Source organism: Tasmannia lanceolata, unplaced genomic scaffold (genome assembly GCF_043159265.1).
Source record: "Tasmannia lanceolata isolate RefF3 unplaced genomic scaffold, GAP_Taslan_0.1 ptg000002l, whole genome shotgun sequence".
Lineage (NCBI taxonomy): Eukaryota > Viridiplantae > Streptophyta > Magnoliopsida > Canellales > Winteraceae > Tasmannia > Tasmannia lanceolata.
This window is the reverse complement of record NW_027518679.1, coordinates 43,971,366-43,990,775: the sequence shown is the minus strand read 5'-3', so window position 1 is coordinate 43,990,775 and position 19,410 is coordinate 43,971,366. Positions and strand designations below refer to the sequence as shown.

The following is a 19,410-nucleotide window of genomic DNA, read 5'->3' as shown; positions in this document are numbered from 1 at the left end:
GAAGATTTGAAAAAACCTTTTGGAGAGCCATTAATAAGAATGGAGAACCAGGCCGAAGATAAACAACTTCTAATCCAACCCCGTCACTTAACACCGAAGCCCATCCTTTCAAGAAAACAATCTAAACAGTGCCAATCCACTCTGTCATAAGCTTTTTCCATGTCCAGATTACAAATAACGCCTTCCTCACCTGATTTTGCCATCCAATCCACCATTTCATTTGCCACCAACGAGCAGTTCAAAATTTGTCTCTGATTAACAAAAGCACACTGATTCTCGGAGATAATAAGGGGAAGGACCACCTTTATTCGATCCGCCAATACTTTTGACAAAACCTTATAAAGACAACCCACAAGACTAATAGGCCTGAAGTCACAAACTTTCACCGCACCTTTTAATTTTGGCACAAGAGCAATAAAAGTGGCGCCAGTTCCTCTGTCCAACTCCATGCCATCATAAAATTCTCGAAAAAATGACAGTATATCTCCCTTCACACTCTCCCAACAAACCTGGAAGAAAGCGAGGCAGAAACCATCCGGCCCCGGAGCTGTCACGTTTCATCGAAAATACCCCTCTCTCCACCTCCTCCTCCAAAAAAAGCCTTTCCAACACCGAATTATAATTCTCATCAAGAGATTTAAAAACCACCTCATCTAGCCTAGGCCTGACTAGATCTTCCGAAGAATATAACGATCTGTAATAGTCCACAATTTCCTTGGTAATCACATCTTTACTAAAAGATAGAGATCCCTTCACCTCCAATGCCTCGATTCTATTGTTCCGCCTCCTAACACTTGCCATGCTATGAAAGTAAGCAGTGTTTTTATCACCTTCTTTTAACCAATTTACTCTAGACTTCTGCCTCCAAGATATTTCTATCCGCAATTCTTTCTCTCACTTGTCGGATACCAACGATTTTGTTGGCTTCCCAATTAAGCCTCCTCGTATCTTTTTCTTCTGCCACTAGAAATTTAAAGAACGGATGAGTAAAGAGAGGCGATTGGGTTTCCCTAATCTCCGTTGACCCTGTGAGACGGGTTAGAGTGAATGGGCATTCCTGAGCCTCTTGTCTGAAGATATCCCATTGCTTTCGAAGTAAATCATCAGCTATCTCTTTCGGCCAAGGGTCCATTATAGCAGCCTTTCCTTCATCATAAACCATCTCTTCGATCCTCCTTAATATGTCTTCCAGAATCCTCACCTCTGTAGACAAACACAGTCGTCTACCTTCATAAAAGACGGAAGAACTAGGAGAAGTGCCTTGATTTTCCATTCTCAAAGTAGAGTCTAAAAGACCGGAACCTAGACCCAACACAAAAACTGAGAAACGCCTCGTGGAGCCTCAAGAAACAAAAAGAGGATTCTCCGGAGGCTCATGAAGAAGCAGAACAGAGGGATAAAACCTAGAAATCCACAAAGCTAAACACCAAAAGGAACTAGAATAATAAAAAATAAGTGAAAGGAGCAGAACCCCTCCTCGAGAACCCAAAATAAGGAAAGAGGAAAGAACACGCCACACAAGGAAACAGACAAGACTACCCTCAAAAGCTAAATATCAAAGCAGGAGACCTTAAAAAATCTAAAAGTCAACCCTAGAAACCCAAAATCTAAAAAATCCATATCTTCTTCTATAATATTTTATTTGTGAACCTATTCAAATGGAGTGACTTGGTTTACAGGATGAAGTTGTTATCACCTCATGCGTGTACTATAAAAGATATGGAGGATGACAAGCTGCGGAGTTTCTTCTTTGGGATGTCATCATGGCAAGTAATATCCAATGATTGCTTTGATTTCAGCCTTTCGATCGATATATTGTGTTATGGACTAGCCTAAAAGTCTAATGTTTTTTTGTTTTGTTTTTTTTTTTTTTTTGGGTAGTTTGTACTAAACGGGATATTCAGAGTTGCATCTTCCTATTGAGACTTGGTCCTATTAAGACTTGGAGATGCTTGGGTGATGTGGGTTTGGTTTGGTTAACTAGATTATTTAACAATATTTTGAAGACTAAAAAGATGCCTGATGAGTGGAGGAAGAGTACATTAGTACCTATTTATAAGAATAAAGGGGATATTCAGAGTTGCACTAATTACCGGGGAATTAAGCTAATGAGTCATACCATGAAGCTTTGAGAGAGGGTAATTGAGCATAGACTAAGAAAAGAGACTAAGATGTCAGAGAATCAGTTTGGCTTCATGCCATGAAGATCGACTATGGAAGCTATATTCTTGATTTGGCGGTTAATGGAGAGATTTAGAGAAAATAAAAAGGACCTTCATATGGTTTTCATTGATTTGGAGAAAGCGTATGATAGGGATCCCAGGAGTGTTATGTGGTGGGTCCTTGAAAGGAAAAAAGTGCCTACTAAATATGTTGATGTGATTAAGGATATGTACGATGGAGTAGTAACTAGTGTCATAACCACGGATGGCACGTCTAGTGAGTTTGCAATTACAATAGGACTGCACCAAGGATCAGCTCTAAGCCCTTATCTTTTTACGCTAGTTATGGATGAGTTTACAGAGGGTATACAGGATGAGGTGCCATGGTGTATGATATTTGCAGATGACATAGTATTAATCGATGAAACCGAAGCAGGAGTAAATGCTAAATTAGAGTTATGGAGAACTACTTTGAAATCCAAAGGTTTTAGACTGAGTAGGACTAAGACAGAATATATAGAATGCAACTTTAGAGCCGGGTATAAGATTAAGTATATAATCATTTTTATGACGGAATCTTCAAAAAAAAATTTAGTAAAACATTATGTACTTCAAACTGTTATGTGATTAGCAAGTTCCTATGCTTATCCTTAACCGATTTTAAATGACAATTCTGCTCAATATTCATTTGTTTCTTTTCTTTTTTTTCTAAATTTTGCCTGTAACATGAGGCTGTGAGTTTTCACTGATGGGAATCACTAGAATGTGATAGTCTCCCACATTGCATATTATCAATAATATTTGTAAGCCATGTACTGTGAATCTGTGGCATTTTTTTAGAAATGATGTATGTTTTACCAATGGAACTCTTTAATTTTACACTCTTCTAATTAGCTGTTGGAACCCTTAAAATGATATTAACAGCTAATCAAGAAAGTGTAAAATAAAGAAGAGTGTGATTATCAGAAAAAGGGAGTGCCATTATCAGTTGTGTTTTGATCCATTGCTATATTTTATTCCTTTTGCATTTTTTTTACATTTTAATCTGATTTTATTAGATGCACAGGGGGTGTGTTTGTTCGCGAGAATTGATTCCTCGTCAAGTCAGTTTGGGGGGTGTCGACACACTTGCGTGAATTCGGGTAACAGCTACAAGGGAGAAATAGAAAGGAAACTGTACCTGACCAGGGATGGACGTAAACTCGTAAGCTCAGGGGCTAGGGATAATCGTCCAGGTCTTATTGTGAAACAAAAAAGCCACCCCGCCACAGCAGGCGGATTGGTTCCTCTGTCTTCGCCAGGGAGCTCTTGGCGAGGAGACCGTAGGATAAGTTGCTAAAACAAACGGGAGGGGAGGATCGACCCGTTCAGTAGTTTTCCGAAGAAAGACCGTTGGCAGCTCCTTGATCCATTGCTCTTTTTTTTTCCTTTTGCATTTTTCTAAGAGTTTCATTATCAGAAAAAGGGAGTGCCATTATCAAATCACCGCATTTAGATGCAGTTTAGTTTTGATCCATTGCTTTCTTCTTCTTCTTTTCCTTTTGCATATTTTACAAATTATTATTTTTTATTTCCTTGGTTAAATTTAGCCCATTTTAGGGACATTTTTTTTACATAATACTTTTTCGTTAATTTCTTTTGTTGAATTAAGTCCATTTTAGGGACTGTTGAGGATAATGACTTCCAGGAAAGCGTCAAGGCCTTATTAGGGTCTTAAAACTTTTGATCTGGACAAGTTATTAGTACCCAGAAATTGATTTTACAAGTTACTTTCTTTTTAGGGAAAATTACATTTACACCCCCTCTAGTTTCTGACACATCCACTTCTACCCTTATAGTTTAAAATGTGACAACTACACCCACTGTAGTTTCAATTTGTATAAGGTAGGCCCCCTCAGTTGACGGTTCGTCCACAGATTGAAGGGTTAGGATGATCCGATGGAGCTGATTTTTTGGGCACACCCTATCTATGTCAGGGCCCATCAAATGAACGCTTTGGATCATCCAAACAATGTGGGCCCACTGTGTTTTTGGTAGTGTTTGGATTCGGTGTTTTTGGTAGTGTTTGGATTCGGGTATGGGCCCACATTGTTTGGATGATCCAAAGCGTTCATTTGATGGGCCCTGACATAGATAGGGTGTGCCTAAAAAATCAGCTCCATCGGATCATCCTAACCCTTCAATCTATGGACGAACCGTCAACTGAGGGGGTCTACCTTACACAAATTGAAACCACATGGGGTGTAGTTGTCACGTGTTAAACTATAGAGGTAGAAGTGGATGAGTCAGAAACTAGAGGGGGTGTAAATGTAATTTTCCCTTTTTTTTTATTACTTTCGTTAAATTTAGCCCATTTTGAGGACAAATAGATTTTACCGATTACTTTTTCATTTCTTTCTTTGGTAGAATTTAGTCCATTTTAAGTACTATTGTGGATGATTATTTTCAGTAAATAGTCATGGCCTTATTAGGGTCTCGGAACTTTTTGATCTGTATTATGTACAACTTATTAGTATCCAGAAATTGATTTTACAAATTACTTTTTTTTATATCCTTAAATTTAGCCCATTTTGAGGACAAATTGATTTACAAATTACTTTTTCAGGAATTTAGTCCATTTTAGGGACTGTTGAGGATGATTACTTTCAGAAAAGGGTCATGACCTCATTCATTTATTCCAAGTAAAATTATTTATTTAAAAAAAAAAATTATGATAGTTTTTTTCAATTTTCCTACAACGTTTTTATTTTTATTGCCCCGTGCATCGCACAGGGGTTTTTTACTAGCAGAAGAGAAAAGGAGAGAATTATTTGAATTTCTCCCAAAATTCTTGTTGAATTACACATCACTTTTTTTGACTTTTTTTAACAAAGGCACTCATTCAACCCACATATTGTCAATCCTACCCCCTCCTTTATACTTTTTAACAAAGGCACCCATTAAAGCCACATAATTTCAATCCTACCCCCCTCCTTTATGCTTTTGTAATAAAAAAAAGTGGACAAAGTCAACATAGTGACCTTTTTTCTTTGCAAAATTACGGATTGGGTACATATGTTCCATAATATACTGATTTTTCTGAACATATTACATAATACTACGGATTCGGACGCCTTTCAAAATATTGACGAATTCCAGGCACCTGAAGAGGAACAACATATTATGGAAACCTCTATAGATTGGAGGGCTAGGATCAGCCTATGGAAATGATTTTACGGGCACAACCTATTTCTGTTGTGTTCCATCACATGGACGGTTTGGATCAACCTATGATGTGGTCCATACAGTTCCTTGTCGGCCCGTGCATCGCACGGGGTTTTTTACTAGTGTGTGTGTGTGTGTGTGTGTGTGTGTGTGTGTATATATATATATATATATATATATATATATATATATATATATAGAGAGAGAGAGAGAGAGAGAATGAATTACATTAAAAGAGGACGATGTTATAGACCAAAATCAAACAAAAACAACACAGCTCCCCAAATATTTTAACCCAATATGACCAGAATGGTGACAGAAATAAATGGACAAAAAAGTCAAAATTCATCGGATTGTTAATTTACAAAAATGAACACCAAGTCACCAATTTGAGAACTAAAATTAAGAGAAAGACCAAACATATTTCTGGAAGAAAGAAGTGCGGAAGTTTGAAAGAAAGAAGTGTGCACATTACCTCTATACAATGGCCACAATCCCGGGTTGTGCCTGTAAAACATCAAGTTCTTTGTTGTTCAGTACATTTCATAGCAAAGGAACATTGGAGAATCAAAGGATCCATGTAAACGACATTTCATATGGAAATAGACCCCATGCAATTGTGAATTTAAGTAAGCACCTCATCTCCTTCTGATATCTACGAAAAGCAGAATCACTGTGTACATGGATAACCATCTTAAAATCAAGGTTGTCAATTGATAAAGAGTTGATTTTGTGAAAGTTATGGTAACACTTAAAAGCAGCCGGGAAATGATTTTGCCTCATCAAACGGATCATTTCCTGTTGCAATAGAAAAAGGCATTAGAAAACAAACCGAGTACCAATCTGGCAGCAGATAGGAATGAACCTTAGAAATTCAGAGTAAACATAAGTCTACATAAATTACCCAAGGGAAAATTAAACCCAAACAAAGCATAAATCAAGCCATATCTACAAAATAATCATAATGACTCGAGATTCGCCATTTGGATAGTCGATAAGAAGAAATTTAGTAATCCAACAGTCGTTGATTAGAACAGCAAAAACGCAAGTAAGAAAATTGATGTTTCCAATCCTGAAGAATAACGGTACAGTTTACATAAGCATATTCCATAAGAAAATGCTTTTAAAAAGTACAGTGTGGGTACGTATTCAACAACATCACACCAAATGCTGTAATTTCACAAAAGATTCAAAGAAACGATAGCCCAAGTGGAAACATGTACGTAGCAATACAAGAACAGCTTAAGATATGTTACACATGGAATTTTTTATATCTTTTTGTAAACTAAATGGTGTCTTTAAATATGGCATGCTTATCTTTATCTAAGAGCTTTTTTGGGATTATTAAAGAGTTACTTAGGAGTGAGACTTGACTTGTAATTAAAAGCCTCGTAGGTCAATATCCCAACTTATTTTTTACCAATGTTTAGGATCCCTTCCCAGGTCACTTATCCTATTGAAAAAATTCAAGACTTTCTTTGGAATCATAACCCTATCGTCCACTCAAGAAGGTTCATCAAATTAACAGGGGATAGGTGTGCCTCCCTAAAAGAGCAGAAGTTATTGGGTTTAAAAATACTGGGGTTCGAAACAATGCGCTTCTAGCAAAATGGTGGTGGCAGCTTTTCATCGATGATAAATAACTCTGGACTAGAGTTATAAAAGAAAATATCAAAACTAGAGTGAGGAGCATAAACTTGGAGAATGGAGTCAGGCGGGGTCCCATAGTTTGAAAGCCTGGACGATGGTGTTCAAAGAATTTAAAGATAATGTAATAAGCAACACTGGTAACGACAATGGTGTTCAAAGAATTTAAAGATAATGTAATCGGCAACATTGGCAATGGGAATGATACACTTTTTTTATTGGAAAATTGGTGCGATGAGTTGGACCTTGCTGACTAATATCTAAATCTTTTCATGAGGGTTGTTAACTCTAAGGGGCCGTTTGGATACACGGATTTTAGAATCTTGGATTTCCTTAAAATCGAAGATGGGAGACGAGAGATGAAGGAGACCAGCAGTTGTTTTCTGATTTCTCGCCCTTCTTTCCATCAGCAAGAGAGGAGGAGATCATTCCATTTTGCCAGGTTTTAGAAATCTCAGGATGAGGGAGAGATTTCTAAAACCTGGATTTGTTACTTAAAATCCAAGCTTCTAAAGAGAAGCGAAACGGACGGTCTCCTTCTTCTCTTATCTCCCACCCAGGATTTTAAGGAAATCCATGATTCTAAAATCCGTGTATCCAAACGGCCCCTAAAGCTTCAGTGGCTGATTATCGATCCTATGTTGGTCATAACTATTTGATAACTCAGATTCTTCGTGAGGGCCTCCCCATTTGTGCCTCAGAAGAGTTTGTTGATCATTCAGCCAAGATGTCGAGTATCAGTGATGATGAGAGCTAAGAGGATGAGATATATGGAAAACCCAATCAATCAGGAGTCTATCCAATTAAGTCCTCTTATGCTCTTTCACAAGCTTAAAGCAAATAATATTAGACTCTGCAAAAAATTGAAGAAACAGGACCAAATGTCAATGACTACAACTACCTGACGAGCTCAACAAATATCCTCGCCTCAACTTTTCCCACTAATGACTATTACGAAGCAAAATTTTGAAGAAGGTAGGGATGAAATGGAGGATGAATCACACAAATTCCAATAAATGGGCCAAAGATGGGAGGAGGCAGAAAATATGCCTTACTGGTGATGCCACCATGATGTCATGATGATGTCAGTAGTGTGGCTAGCAAGTCTTGGGGGGACTGTCACTAGTTTTCATAAAGCACTCCCTTGTTTTAATAATGACACTCCTTTCTTCGATTTACACTTTTAAAACTAATTATAATTCCCAAAAGGGAAATGATACCCCCCCCCCCCCCCCCCCACATATCATTTCCCTTCCCAAAAAGCTATCAACATCCAACCAGACAAGTGCAAATAAAGAGTTGGAATGCCATTAACAAAACAAGGGAGTGAAGATATCATTTTCCTTTAATTATAAGAAACTTAATTGGTTTTTTTTAATTGCTGTCAGAAAATCCCCAAATTGATGTTCAGTTTGGGACTGATTTAAGAGAGTTTCTAATTTAAGCATACGAAGACAGATATGATTCTTTGGGTTATGCATAAATGGAGTCAGTAACCTCTTGAAAATTCTTAAGATACGTACTTACAATCAATTGCATACTTCTGAATTATTTACAACTGGAGAGAAGGGAAAAAGGATATGGCCATAGGTTGATAGGAGCAAAACAAGTTAATAAATAAATACAAAAGATAACTCCAAGGGTGCAGTTAAAACAAGAAGCCGGTAATAACTAAGGGAGTTAATAACTAACAACAATGAAAGTATCGACAACAATTGGGATTTATTGATCTCTGCTGATCATAACAGATGAGGTGGAGCAATAGAATGATTATAAGAACTGAGAGAGAAACATCTTTGGCAATGCAAGTATCAACAACAATTGGGATTTATTGATCACTGCTGATCATAACAGATGAGGTGGAGCAATAGAATGATGATAAGAACTGAGAGAGAAACATCTTTGGGAAAGTGGACGACCAAATATGGGTTTGTGTGATAAAAAAAATGCATAGCAACATGCAATCTCGAAGAGGGGAAGAAACAGTGTGTGTGTGGGGGGGGGGGGCGCATCGTGGATGGGCTGTTGCATGTGAGAGAAGCCACACAGACTCACTTTTCAGCAGATTTTGTCTTCATTCATGAGGTGGCTGCTCTCACATGCAACAGCCCATCCACGAAATACCTTCTGCGATGGACGCGAGCAAATCCTATATATATATATATATATATATATATATATATAGAAGAGAACAATGATTGTGCGCTCGAGCACGTATAAGCTTATACGCGCTCGAGGGCCCAAACACATGGGTCCCACATTTTTTGTGGTGATCCAAACCATTCATTTCCAAGGCCCCATCATAGATAGGGTGTGTACCAAAAATCAGGTCCATTGGATCATCCTAACCCCCTCCAAAAGTGGAGGGCAAAAATGGGCAGATTTGTGGCAAACGGTGTCTGTCCATTTTGCCCTCCACTTTTGGATGGGTGAGGATGATCCTATGGAGCTGATTTTTTGTACACACCCTATCTATGTAAGGGCCTTTCAAATGAATGCTTTGGATCATCCTAACAATGTGGGCCCACATGAGTTTTGGGCCCTGCGCTCGAGCGCACAATCATTCTCTCTCTCTCTCTCTCTCTCTCTCTCTCTCTCTATATATATATATATATATATATATATATATATATATATATATATATAGAGAGAGAGAGAGAGAGAGAAGAAAAGATGGTGAGCCCACATTGTTTGGGTGATCCTAAGCATTCATTTGAAAGGCCCCATCATGGATGGGGTGTGTACCAAAAATCAGCTCCATTGGATCATCCTAAATTCCTAACCCTTCCATTTGTGGGGTGAAAAAATGGGCAGATTTGTGGACAAACAGTATTTGTCCATTTTCCCCTCCACAAATGGACACCCTAAGATGATCCAATGGAACTGATTTTTGGTACACACCCATCCATGATGGGGCCTTTCAAATGAATGCTTAGGATCACCCTAGCAATGTGGCCCACCCTTGTTTCCTGCACTCGAGCGCAGATAAGCCATCTGCGCTCGAGCGCAGGAAACCTCTACTCTATATGAGTAAAGGTGTGTGTGTGTGTGTGCGTGTGTGTGCGCGCGCATGTGTGTGTGGACAAACAATATCAGTTCCATTGGATCATCTTAGGGTGTCCATGGATAGGGTGTCCACCAAAAATCAGCTCCATTGGATCATCTTAGGGGTGTCCATTTGTGGGGTGAAAAAATGGGCAGATTAGTGGACAAACAATATCTGTCAATTTTCACCCCCACAAATGGACACCCTATGATGATCCAATGAAGCTGATTTTTGGTACACACCCCATCCATGATGAGGCCTTTCAAATGAATGCTTAGGATCACCCCAGCAATGTGGCCCCACCCTTGTTTCCTACACTCGAGCGCAGATAAGCCATATGCGCTCGAGCGTGTGTGTGTGTGTGTGTAATCTAGAACAGGGGGGAAACTATGTTTTCCAACAAATATGTCCATTACATTACAACATCAGAAAATCTATAATTGCATGTTCATATCCTAGAAAGCAACAAAACTGCAAGGCATCAATTTTACTCCATAACTAAAAATGCTGAATTGCTAGGAGATTTACTAGTTTTGGAATCAAACCCAAATAGTTATGTCGGCTGACCTGCAATTTGATGGTGGAAAAATCTGTAGGATGAGCTTGTAAAAATTTTGTGAGAACCGATCTATCAACATTTTTTGAAGAAGCATCACCAGACCCATTTCCAAACCAATCAGAATAGTCCGGGCACATAGCAGTTCCAGCACTTTGAAGAAGAGCTCTTATTTGCTATAAAAATAAGAATAATCAACATACCATTAATATAATGATGAAACTTAAATTACCTGTTTGTTTGAGATCATGAAAACCGATGTTTAGCCCCCGGTCCGATTAATGGGATAAAAAATAATGTAAATTTGAGTCCATAATCAGTTTGGGGGCTCACAATCAGTTGTCATAATCTCAAACAAACAGGGCCTAAGCAATTGAAAGGATAAAGAAGCCAAAAATTATAAATAACATCACATCGGGACAAAAGGGAACTCACATTACCTGCTTCTCATCTGATCTGTTGGATGCACATATTTCACGCAAACTCTGTCCCATATCATGGCCAACTGAAGTACAAGGAACAATTAGGAAAATTTGCCAAACAATAAATTTAAAACAGAATCATACAAGATATAATGGTTTATAAACGAAACACAGAAATTTAAGTGAACAACAGTTAATCTTAAAACTACAGATGATGTCATAGTTACCTCCATCTAATGGCGGTGGAGGAAAATCTCTCAAAACTTTCTCCATATGTTTTGAGCTCTCGTGGCTAACCATACGAGCAACAAGACCCTCCAAGATTTCGCCTTGTACTTTTATGTGATCTTTTGATCCTGCAGATTGATCCAAAGACCTTTTCATATTTAGAAGAACTATCAATGAACAAACTAAAGGAACAAACCAGCTCAAAGTAGGTAAATCAAAATCCTAGCTACAAAAACAATACTTGAAAAAGAAACATAACCTGGAACAGAAATGTCCGCAACTTCATCAAGAGCCTTACATACAGGTGTTGCAGTTCCTTCTTCACATAGCGCATCATAGGCAGCAAAAAAGGAAGTCACAGATTTCCTTCAGGGACACAGATGAAAGCATCAGCAACAAGAAAATCTGACAAGGAAGCCAAACGTTTTCCAACAGCCATTACCCATCCATTAAAAAAGAGTAAAAGACAGTGGCATAGATTCCTGTAAAAGGATAATAAGAACAAAAAATTTCTACTGCAACACAGGAAATTGAACACGCCAACTCACAGAAAATTACCAAATGCAACATATATACAACCTGATACAGACAATTTTTTAATGGAGCAGATACAGATTGTTTCAAACCGACTCTCATTGATGAAATGGAAGAACAGTGAATATGGAAACTTTGTATATGGTAACATTCAGCAATTCAGAAATATAGGGGCCATTTTACTCCCATTAAATCCATATAAAACACAATGGGATATATATATATATATATATATGAGTAAAGGGTTTCTGCGCTCGAGCGCAAAAAAAGGGGTGGGCCCACATTGTTGGGGGGATCCAAAGCATTCATTTGGAAGGCCCTTTCATGGATAGGGTGTCAACCAAAAATCAGATCCATTGGATCATCTTAGGGTGTCCATTTGTGGGGTGAAAAAATGAGCAGATTAGTGGACAAAGTGACAAACAGTATCTGTCCATTTTCACCCCCACAAATGGACACCCTATGATGATCCAATAAAGCTGATTTTTGGTACACACCCCATCCATGATGGGGCCTTTCAAATGAATGCTTAGGATCACCCCAACAATGTGGCCCCACCCTTGTTTCCTGCACTCGAGCGCATGAACCCTTCTCTCTCTCTCTCTCTCTCTCTCTCTCTCTCTCTCTCTCTCTCTCTCTCTCTCTCTCTCTCTCTCTCTGTGCGTGTGAGTGAGTGTGTAAGAACAGTGAATCAGGAAACTTTGTACATGGTTACATACAGCAATACAGCAATTCAGAAGTATGATGTCCATTTTACTCCCATCAAATCCATATGAAACGTAATGGAGTATATAGGAATGTAGAGTGAAGCTACTCACTGATACAGGTAACTGAGAAGAGAAATGTAAATGAGAGGAAGTTGGCAAGGAACCATCTTCATGCAAACATCAAGTACGATAAGAATTCACTTAACTAGGTCAATTTATGCCTCTGCATCTACACTAAGGGAGGAGTAGTACGGAAATGCCATTAAACTCCAAAAACTAGAACACAGGAAGTAAATAGAAGGAAGTAGTCCATACTATTAAAATCCCAAGCAAAACCCAAATCATGAAATTCACCATATGACATGCACATATGAGGAAGATGAGATCTCCAGACAGTTGTTTTGATCCCAAGCAAAACCCAAATCATGATATTCACCGTATGGCATACAGATATGTGGGAGGTGAGATCTCTATACAGTTATTTTGATTTGGAAGCTCTTCTTTATTTTGAACTTCTCTAATTGGCTGTTGATAGCACGTCGGAAATCTTCGCTGTGGCACAAAAAGGTACAAAATAAAGACAGGGCGGCCAATGAAAAAACAATGGAGTAAGGCAATCAGCTCCATTCATACACACACACACACACACACACACACACACACACACAGCTATGCACAAAGATATAAAGATACTGTAAAATCTCTTTAGAATATGAAGAGCAGGAGAAGGTAAGGAGCCCAAAGAGGTTGCCTCTATTTATTCATCATAACAAAGAGCATTATATAATGTCATATATAATAAACCCTAATTAATAGAATTTACAAGTATGTCACAAACATGTAATTAAAATAATGCCATGCCAAATGAATGCTATACACAGCTATGCACAAAGATATAAAGATACTGTAAAATCTCTTTAGAATATGAAGAGCAGGAGAAGGTGAGGAGCCCAAAACGTGGAGGTTGCCTCTATTTATTAATCATAACAGAGAGCATTATATAATGTCATATATACTAAACCGTAATTAATAGAATTTACATGTCACAAACATGTAATTAAAATAATGCCATGCCAAATGAATGCTTTAACACCTCCACCCCCAAAAAAAAAGTTCCTTGGAACATTTTTAGCTTATCAATCTAGTAGCATGATGTTCATAGTGAACAGATCAGTTACCTGAGCTTCGCCAAAGACATGCATAGGGCTAATCTCAGACTTCTCAACCTTCACCTGGATGAAAGATAATCCAAGTCAACCTGTTTGGTACTTACATAAAAAACTGGATCATGTGACATCATGATGGCACTCTAATTTTCATACTAAAGAGCGAATATATCTGTCCTAAGGCAATGGTCCCAAGGTTGATGAAGAATCCACATAAGCCCAGTAGCAATGGAAGCCATGGCCTTATAATCTGCTTTTTCGTAGGACAAGGCTACAGTCCTTGGTTCCTTACTAGTTACTTCTACAGGAAATTAAGCACATATTCACTATAACACAATATCTAGTGACAAACCGTCTACTGTCTAGGTTTCCTGCCCAAATCAGCATCTAAATATCCTGAAACTATAACACTAGTGACCTCGCATCTCCCATAGAATAAACCATTACCCGTAGTTCCTTTTAAGTATCTTATAATTCTCTTTGCTGCATGTAGACGCTCTTCTCTTGGCTCATGAATGTGCTGACAAACCTAATTTATTGCGTAATATCAGGACTGGTGAAGGCAAGACATTAAAGAGCACTTGCTAAGTTACTATAGTATGATTATCAGATAATCTTTATCTTCTCGTCTTCTTTCTCAGGCATCTTTTTATTATACGTAGCTGGTGTGCTAACTAGTTTGCAATTTTTCATTTGGATCCCATTAAGGAGATCTGTTACACACTTCCTTTGGCTCATTATCATTCCTTGCCATGGTTTTTTTCAACACCTAGGAAGCAACATACTTCCCCTAGGTCTGTAATGTCAAGTCGTCCCTCGGACTCCTTTTTATCCTTTTTATGTCTTCCACATCACTACTAGTGTCATCAACATAAATCAGAATCAATGTCATACGACTCATACCTGAGTGTCTCATAAACGAGGAGTTATTTGACTTCTCTAATAGCAAAGTCTCCTGACTGCCTTGTTTAAAGTTTAAACTCTCAAACCATTCTCGAGGTGCTTTCTACAGTTTGTAAATAGCCTTTTTAAGCTTGCACACAAATCTACCTTCGTCGATTGTTACATAATCCTTAGGCTGCTCCATATACCCAAGGTTTTAAATTTCGGTGTCGATTTCGGAAACCACGGAAACAGAACATTTTGGTTTCAGTTGAAAATTTCGGTGGAAAAACTGTAAAATCACGGAAACATATGGAGACAATATGCAAATGAAAGAATTTAAAGATAAAATCTAAGGAAATGTTAGAATAAACACAAGTACACACTTAGAAACCATCATATAAGCAAGACAACGATCCTTAATGGTTTAAAAACATCGAACACCAAGTGGCATGCATTGTCACGCATGTGTGATAATTTAGTTCATACCAAATTTCACATGTCATATAAATGTTTATACATAATGCATGTACCACATTTCGCATGCAATCCATGTAAACATAATTATGTGATGCATAATGATGGCCTTCACATTTCACATTCCTTTGTCATGGCCTCCACCCATATGTCAGTCACAATTGCCTCTAAAAATGTAGTGGGTTCACTCATGTTTGTCACCTTAGGAGCTAGTGCATACTTACGTTCGTGTTGATAACTATAATCTCTCTCATACAATTGTATAATCCCTAGTTTGTGAATGCGAGAAGAGGAATTTGCAGACTGAGGATACGTGTGATGTTTCCCCATAAGTTCACATCTAATGGCAGGATCATAGAAGCGGTCGCCATCCTTTTTTTTTTGGAATGATAAGGGTTCCTTAATTGAGAGGAGAAAAAACCATAGCAAACCAAGAAGATCACAAAGAATTGGCCAAAGACCCGCGCCAGCAACAAAGAAGACTACAAATCAATGAAGTTTGGGAAAAATAATGACAACATAATAGAGACTTCGGTTGAGCCCCTCTTTGGATAGGTAATCAGCCTTCCCATTAGCTAAATGCTGAGTTTGATGGAACGATTGTTCATGTTGAAATTCAACAAAAAAAGTGTTGAAGGACTCTAGAAGTGAAGCTAGGACTATATCCATCAAAGAAAAATGCCCACTCATACACCCAATATATCAAGCTCATTTAATTAAGCTATCATCTTTAACATGCGCTCTCGCAAAGGGGTGCCTTCCACCATGTTTGTGCACATTTGCAATAAGAAAATATCTATTCAAAAGGATTTGTGGTCACTTGCAATTCATAATATTCACATTAGTACATAAAAAGTGTGACAATAGAAAAGAAATATTTTATTATGCATCTAACCAAGCCCTTATTTAGTTAATTCTGCATTAAATGTTATGAAGCTCCTTATCTTTCCCTAATTAAAACTCATCTTCGGGTGAAGGTGCAGAATGGATTGTCACCTTGTTGAGAACAACCAAACATGATTTGTTGGTAGGCGCCATTTCCTACAGAAAGCGATTATGTCAGGAGTAGAGTAGAAATTTGGCTTTCCTCTGCCCAACTCGGTTACAGCTGTCACTACAACTGCTCAGAAACAGCAAAAGTCCATTAGTATCAATGGAAAATGTTAGAAGACAACATATCCAGAAAAAATAATGCAACAAATAGCATTCATACATCACCACATGTGGCAACCTTACGAAGAACATAAAAAAACACACACACAAATAATGCAACAAATAGCATGCATACATCACCAAATGGGGCAAAGCTAGGATTATATATATATATATATATATATAGAGAGAGAGAGAGAAGGGTTTCTGCGCTCGAGCGCAGATAAGCTCAGAAACCAGGGGGCGCATTGGGGGGGGGGGGGGGGCGATCCTAAGCATTCAATTGGAAGGCCTCATCATAGATGGGGTGCCTACCAAAAATCAGCTCCATTGGATCACCATAGGGTGTCCATCTGTGCGGCCAAAAATGGACAGATACTGTTGTCCACTATCTGCCCATTTTTTGGGCCCACAAATGGACACCCTAAGGTGATCCAATGGAGCTGACTTTTTATGGACACCCTATCCATGAAAGGGCCCATCAAACGAATGCTTTGGATCCCACCAAAAAATGTGCCCCCCCCCCCCCTGTTTCTGTGCTCGAGCGCAGAAACCCTTTTCTAATATATATATATATATATATATATATATATATAGAGAGAGAGAGAGAGAGAGAGAATTTATATGATGGGTGGCCGTGAAAACACGTGAAGTCTAAAAAAGTAGGTACGGCCCACTTTTTTTTATGATCCAAACCGTTCATCTGTTTGGGCACAACGTAAATAGGTTGTGCCCAAAAAATCATTTCCATAGGATGATCCTAACCCTCCGATCTGTAGAAGATTCCATAAATGATTTTTGGAAATCTCCATATTCAAATCAGTTCAGATCGGAGTGTTAGGATCATCCTATGGAAATGATTTTTGGGGCACAACCTATTTACGTTGTGCCCAAACAGATGAACAGTTTGGATCATCAAAAAAAGTGGGTCGTACACCCATCATATAAATTCTCTCTCTCTCTCTCTCTCTCTCTCTCTCTCTCTCTCTCTCTCTCTCTCTCTCTATATATATATATATATATATATATGAGAGAACGGTTCCTACACATATGTGTAGAGAGTTCTCTACACACTAGCTTAAAATACAGTGGGGGCCCATATTGTTTGGGTAATCCAAGCCATCGATTTTAAAGGCCCTCACATAGATAGGGTGTCTACAAAAAATCAGATCCATAGGATCATCCCAACCCTACGATTTGTAGAGGTAAAATGGATGTCTTTAAACCTTCACAAATTAGTCCAATTTTTGCCTCCACAGTTCGAATGGTTAGGATGATCCTATGGATCTGATTTTTTGTGGACACCCTATCTATGTGAGGGCCTTAAAAATGAATGGTTTGGATCACCCAAATAATGTGGCCCCCACTGTATTTTAAGCTAGTGTGTAGATAACTTATCTACACATGTGTGTATGAACCGTTTTCTCTCTCTCTATATATATATATAAGAGGAATGATAGATGCAAGGGCCCTCTTTATGCAAGGGCCAGAGAAGGGCCCTTGAATAGATCCACATCATTTTTAAAGTCGGTTGAGAAACTGAATTCGGTTGCACTTAATGATGTGGATCTATTCAAGGGCCCTTCTCCGGCCCTTGCATAAGGAGGGCCCTTGCATCTCTCTCTCTCTCTCTCTCTCTCTCTCTCTCTCTCTCTCTCTCTCTCTCTATATATATATATATATATATATATATATATATATAGAGAGAGAGAGAGAGAGGAAAGTGTTGGTGGCTTAAGCGCCCCAATCACATGGGTCCCACATTTTCTGTGGTGATCCAAACCATTCATTTGCAAGACCCTATCATAGATAGGGTGTGTACCAAAAATCAGCTCCATAGGATCATCCTAACCCCTCCATTTGTGGAGGACAAAAATGGGCAGATTTGTGGACAAATAATGTCTGTCCATTTTGACCTCCACAAATGAATGGGTTAGGATGATCCTATGGAGCTGATTTTTGGTACACACCCCATCTATGATAGGGCCTTTCAAATGAATGCTTTGGATCATCCTAACAAAGTAGGCCCCAATGTGATTGGGCGCTTAAGCTCACCATAAGTTTGGTGAGCTTAAGCTCACCAACACTTTCCTCATATATATACACTAGTAAAAAAACCCGTGTGATGCACGGGCTGACAAAGAACTGTACGGACCACATCATAGGTTGATCCAAACCGTCCATGTGATGGAACACAACATCAATAGGTTGTGCCCGTAAAATCATTTCCATAGGTTGATCCTAGCCCTCCAATCTATAGAGGTTTCCATAATTGTTGTTCCTCTTAAGATGCACGGGTTCGTCAATATTTTGAAAGGCGTCCTGAATCCATAGTATTATGTAATATGTTCACAAAAATCCGTAGTATTATGTAACATATGTACCCAATCCGTAATTTTGCAAAGAAAAAAGTCACTATGTTGACTTTGTCCACTTTTTTTATTAACCAAGCATAAAGGAGCAGGGTAGGATTGAAATTATGTGGCTTTAATAGGTGCCTTTGTTAAAAAGCATAAAGGAGGGGGTAGGATTGAAAATATGTGGGTTGAATGGGTGCCTTTGTTAAAAAAGTGATGTGTAATTCTATAAGAATTTTGGAAATTCAAATAATTCTCTCCTTTTCTCTTCTGCTATATAGATATAGATATATATAATCCAAAAAGACTAAGAAATATGTTCTAATATTTTTAAATAGCTCGTGGACCAATTACGACTTTTAGTTTTGATGAGCTCCAGAAAATCTGCAAAAGTAGATTTGTAATGAAAACTAATAAAAACAAGAAGAAAGATTTAATAACAAAATTCGTATTGCTCATAAAGAATCAACGAGTGTTAATAATACCCCATCCATCTCTTCCTTAATAAGATGAGACTATGAGAGTAAAAGTGTTATTTAATACAGCCCAATGAAAAGGAAAAAATTATATAACAAAAGAAATAAGTTTGCCTGTAATTTCAAGAGTATATACATCTTTTTACCATGTGTAGGACATGGTTTTAAATGTGCACCGAAACCGGCACGAAACAACCGAAATGTTAAATCAATTTCCATCTCCACCGAAGACGAAACCGAAACGACCCGAATGCATAAATTAAAATTGTAAGTGTAAAAATGGAATACTATATCAGTATGTATTAATTAATTATATTTACATGAATTGCAAGCAAAATGCCGTGCATGTATTATGTATAAATATTTACATGTAAAATTTGGGACGTACTAAATT

The 19,410-nt window shown here is 38.1% G+C and overlaps 1 protein-coding gene across 2 annotated transcripts in view; it reads right to left on the bottom strand.

Annotated features, from left to right (window-relative positions):
* The window catches only part of LOC143874309 (tRNA ligase 1-like), a 74,057-nt gene that overhangs the window by 32,824 nt on the left and 21,823 nt on the right, over positions 1-19,410 (bottom strand). For both annotated transcript variants that reach the window (XM_077376880.1, XM_077376881.1), the window contains 7 exons: positions 16,028-16,151; positions 11,525-11,631; positions 11,265-11,393; positions 11,056-11,120; positions 10,627-10,791; positions 6,004-6,164; positions 5,842-5,873 (listed from right to left, as the gene is read on the bottom strand). In XM_077376880.1, the coding sequence (XP_077232995.1) occupies positions 5,842-5,873; positions 6,004-6,164; positions 10,627-10,791; positions 11,056-11,120; positions 11,265-11,393; positions 11,525-11,631; positions 16,028-16,151 (783 nt within the window). The remainder of the gene's footprint in view (positions 1-5,841; positions 5,874-6,003; positions 6,165-10,626; positions 10,792-11,055; positions 11,121-11,264; positions 11,394-11,524; positions 11,632-16,027; positions 16,152-19,410) is intronic.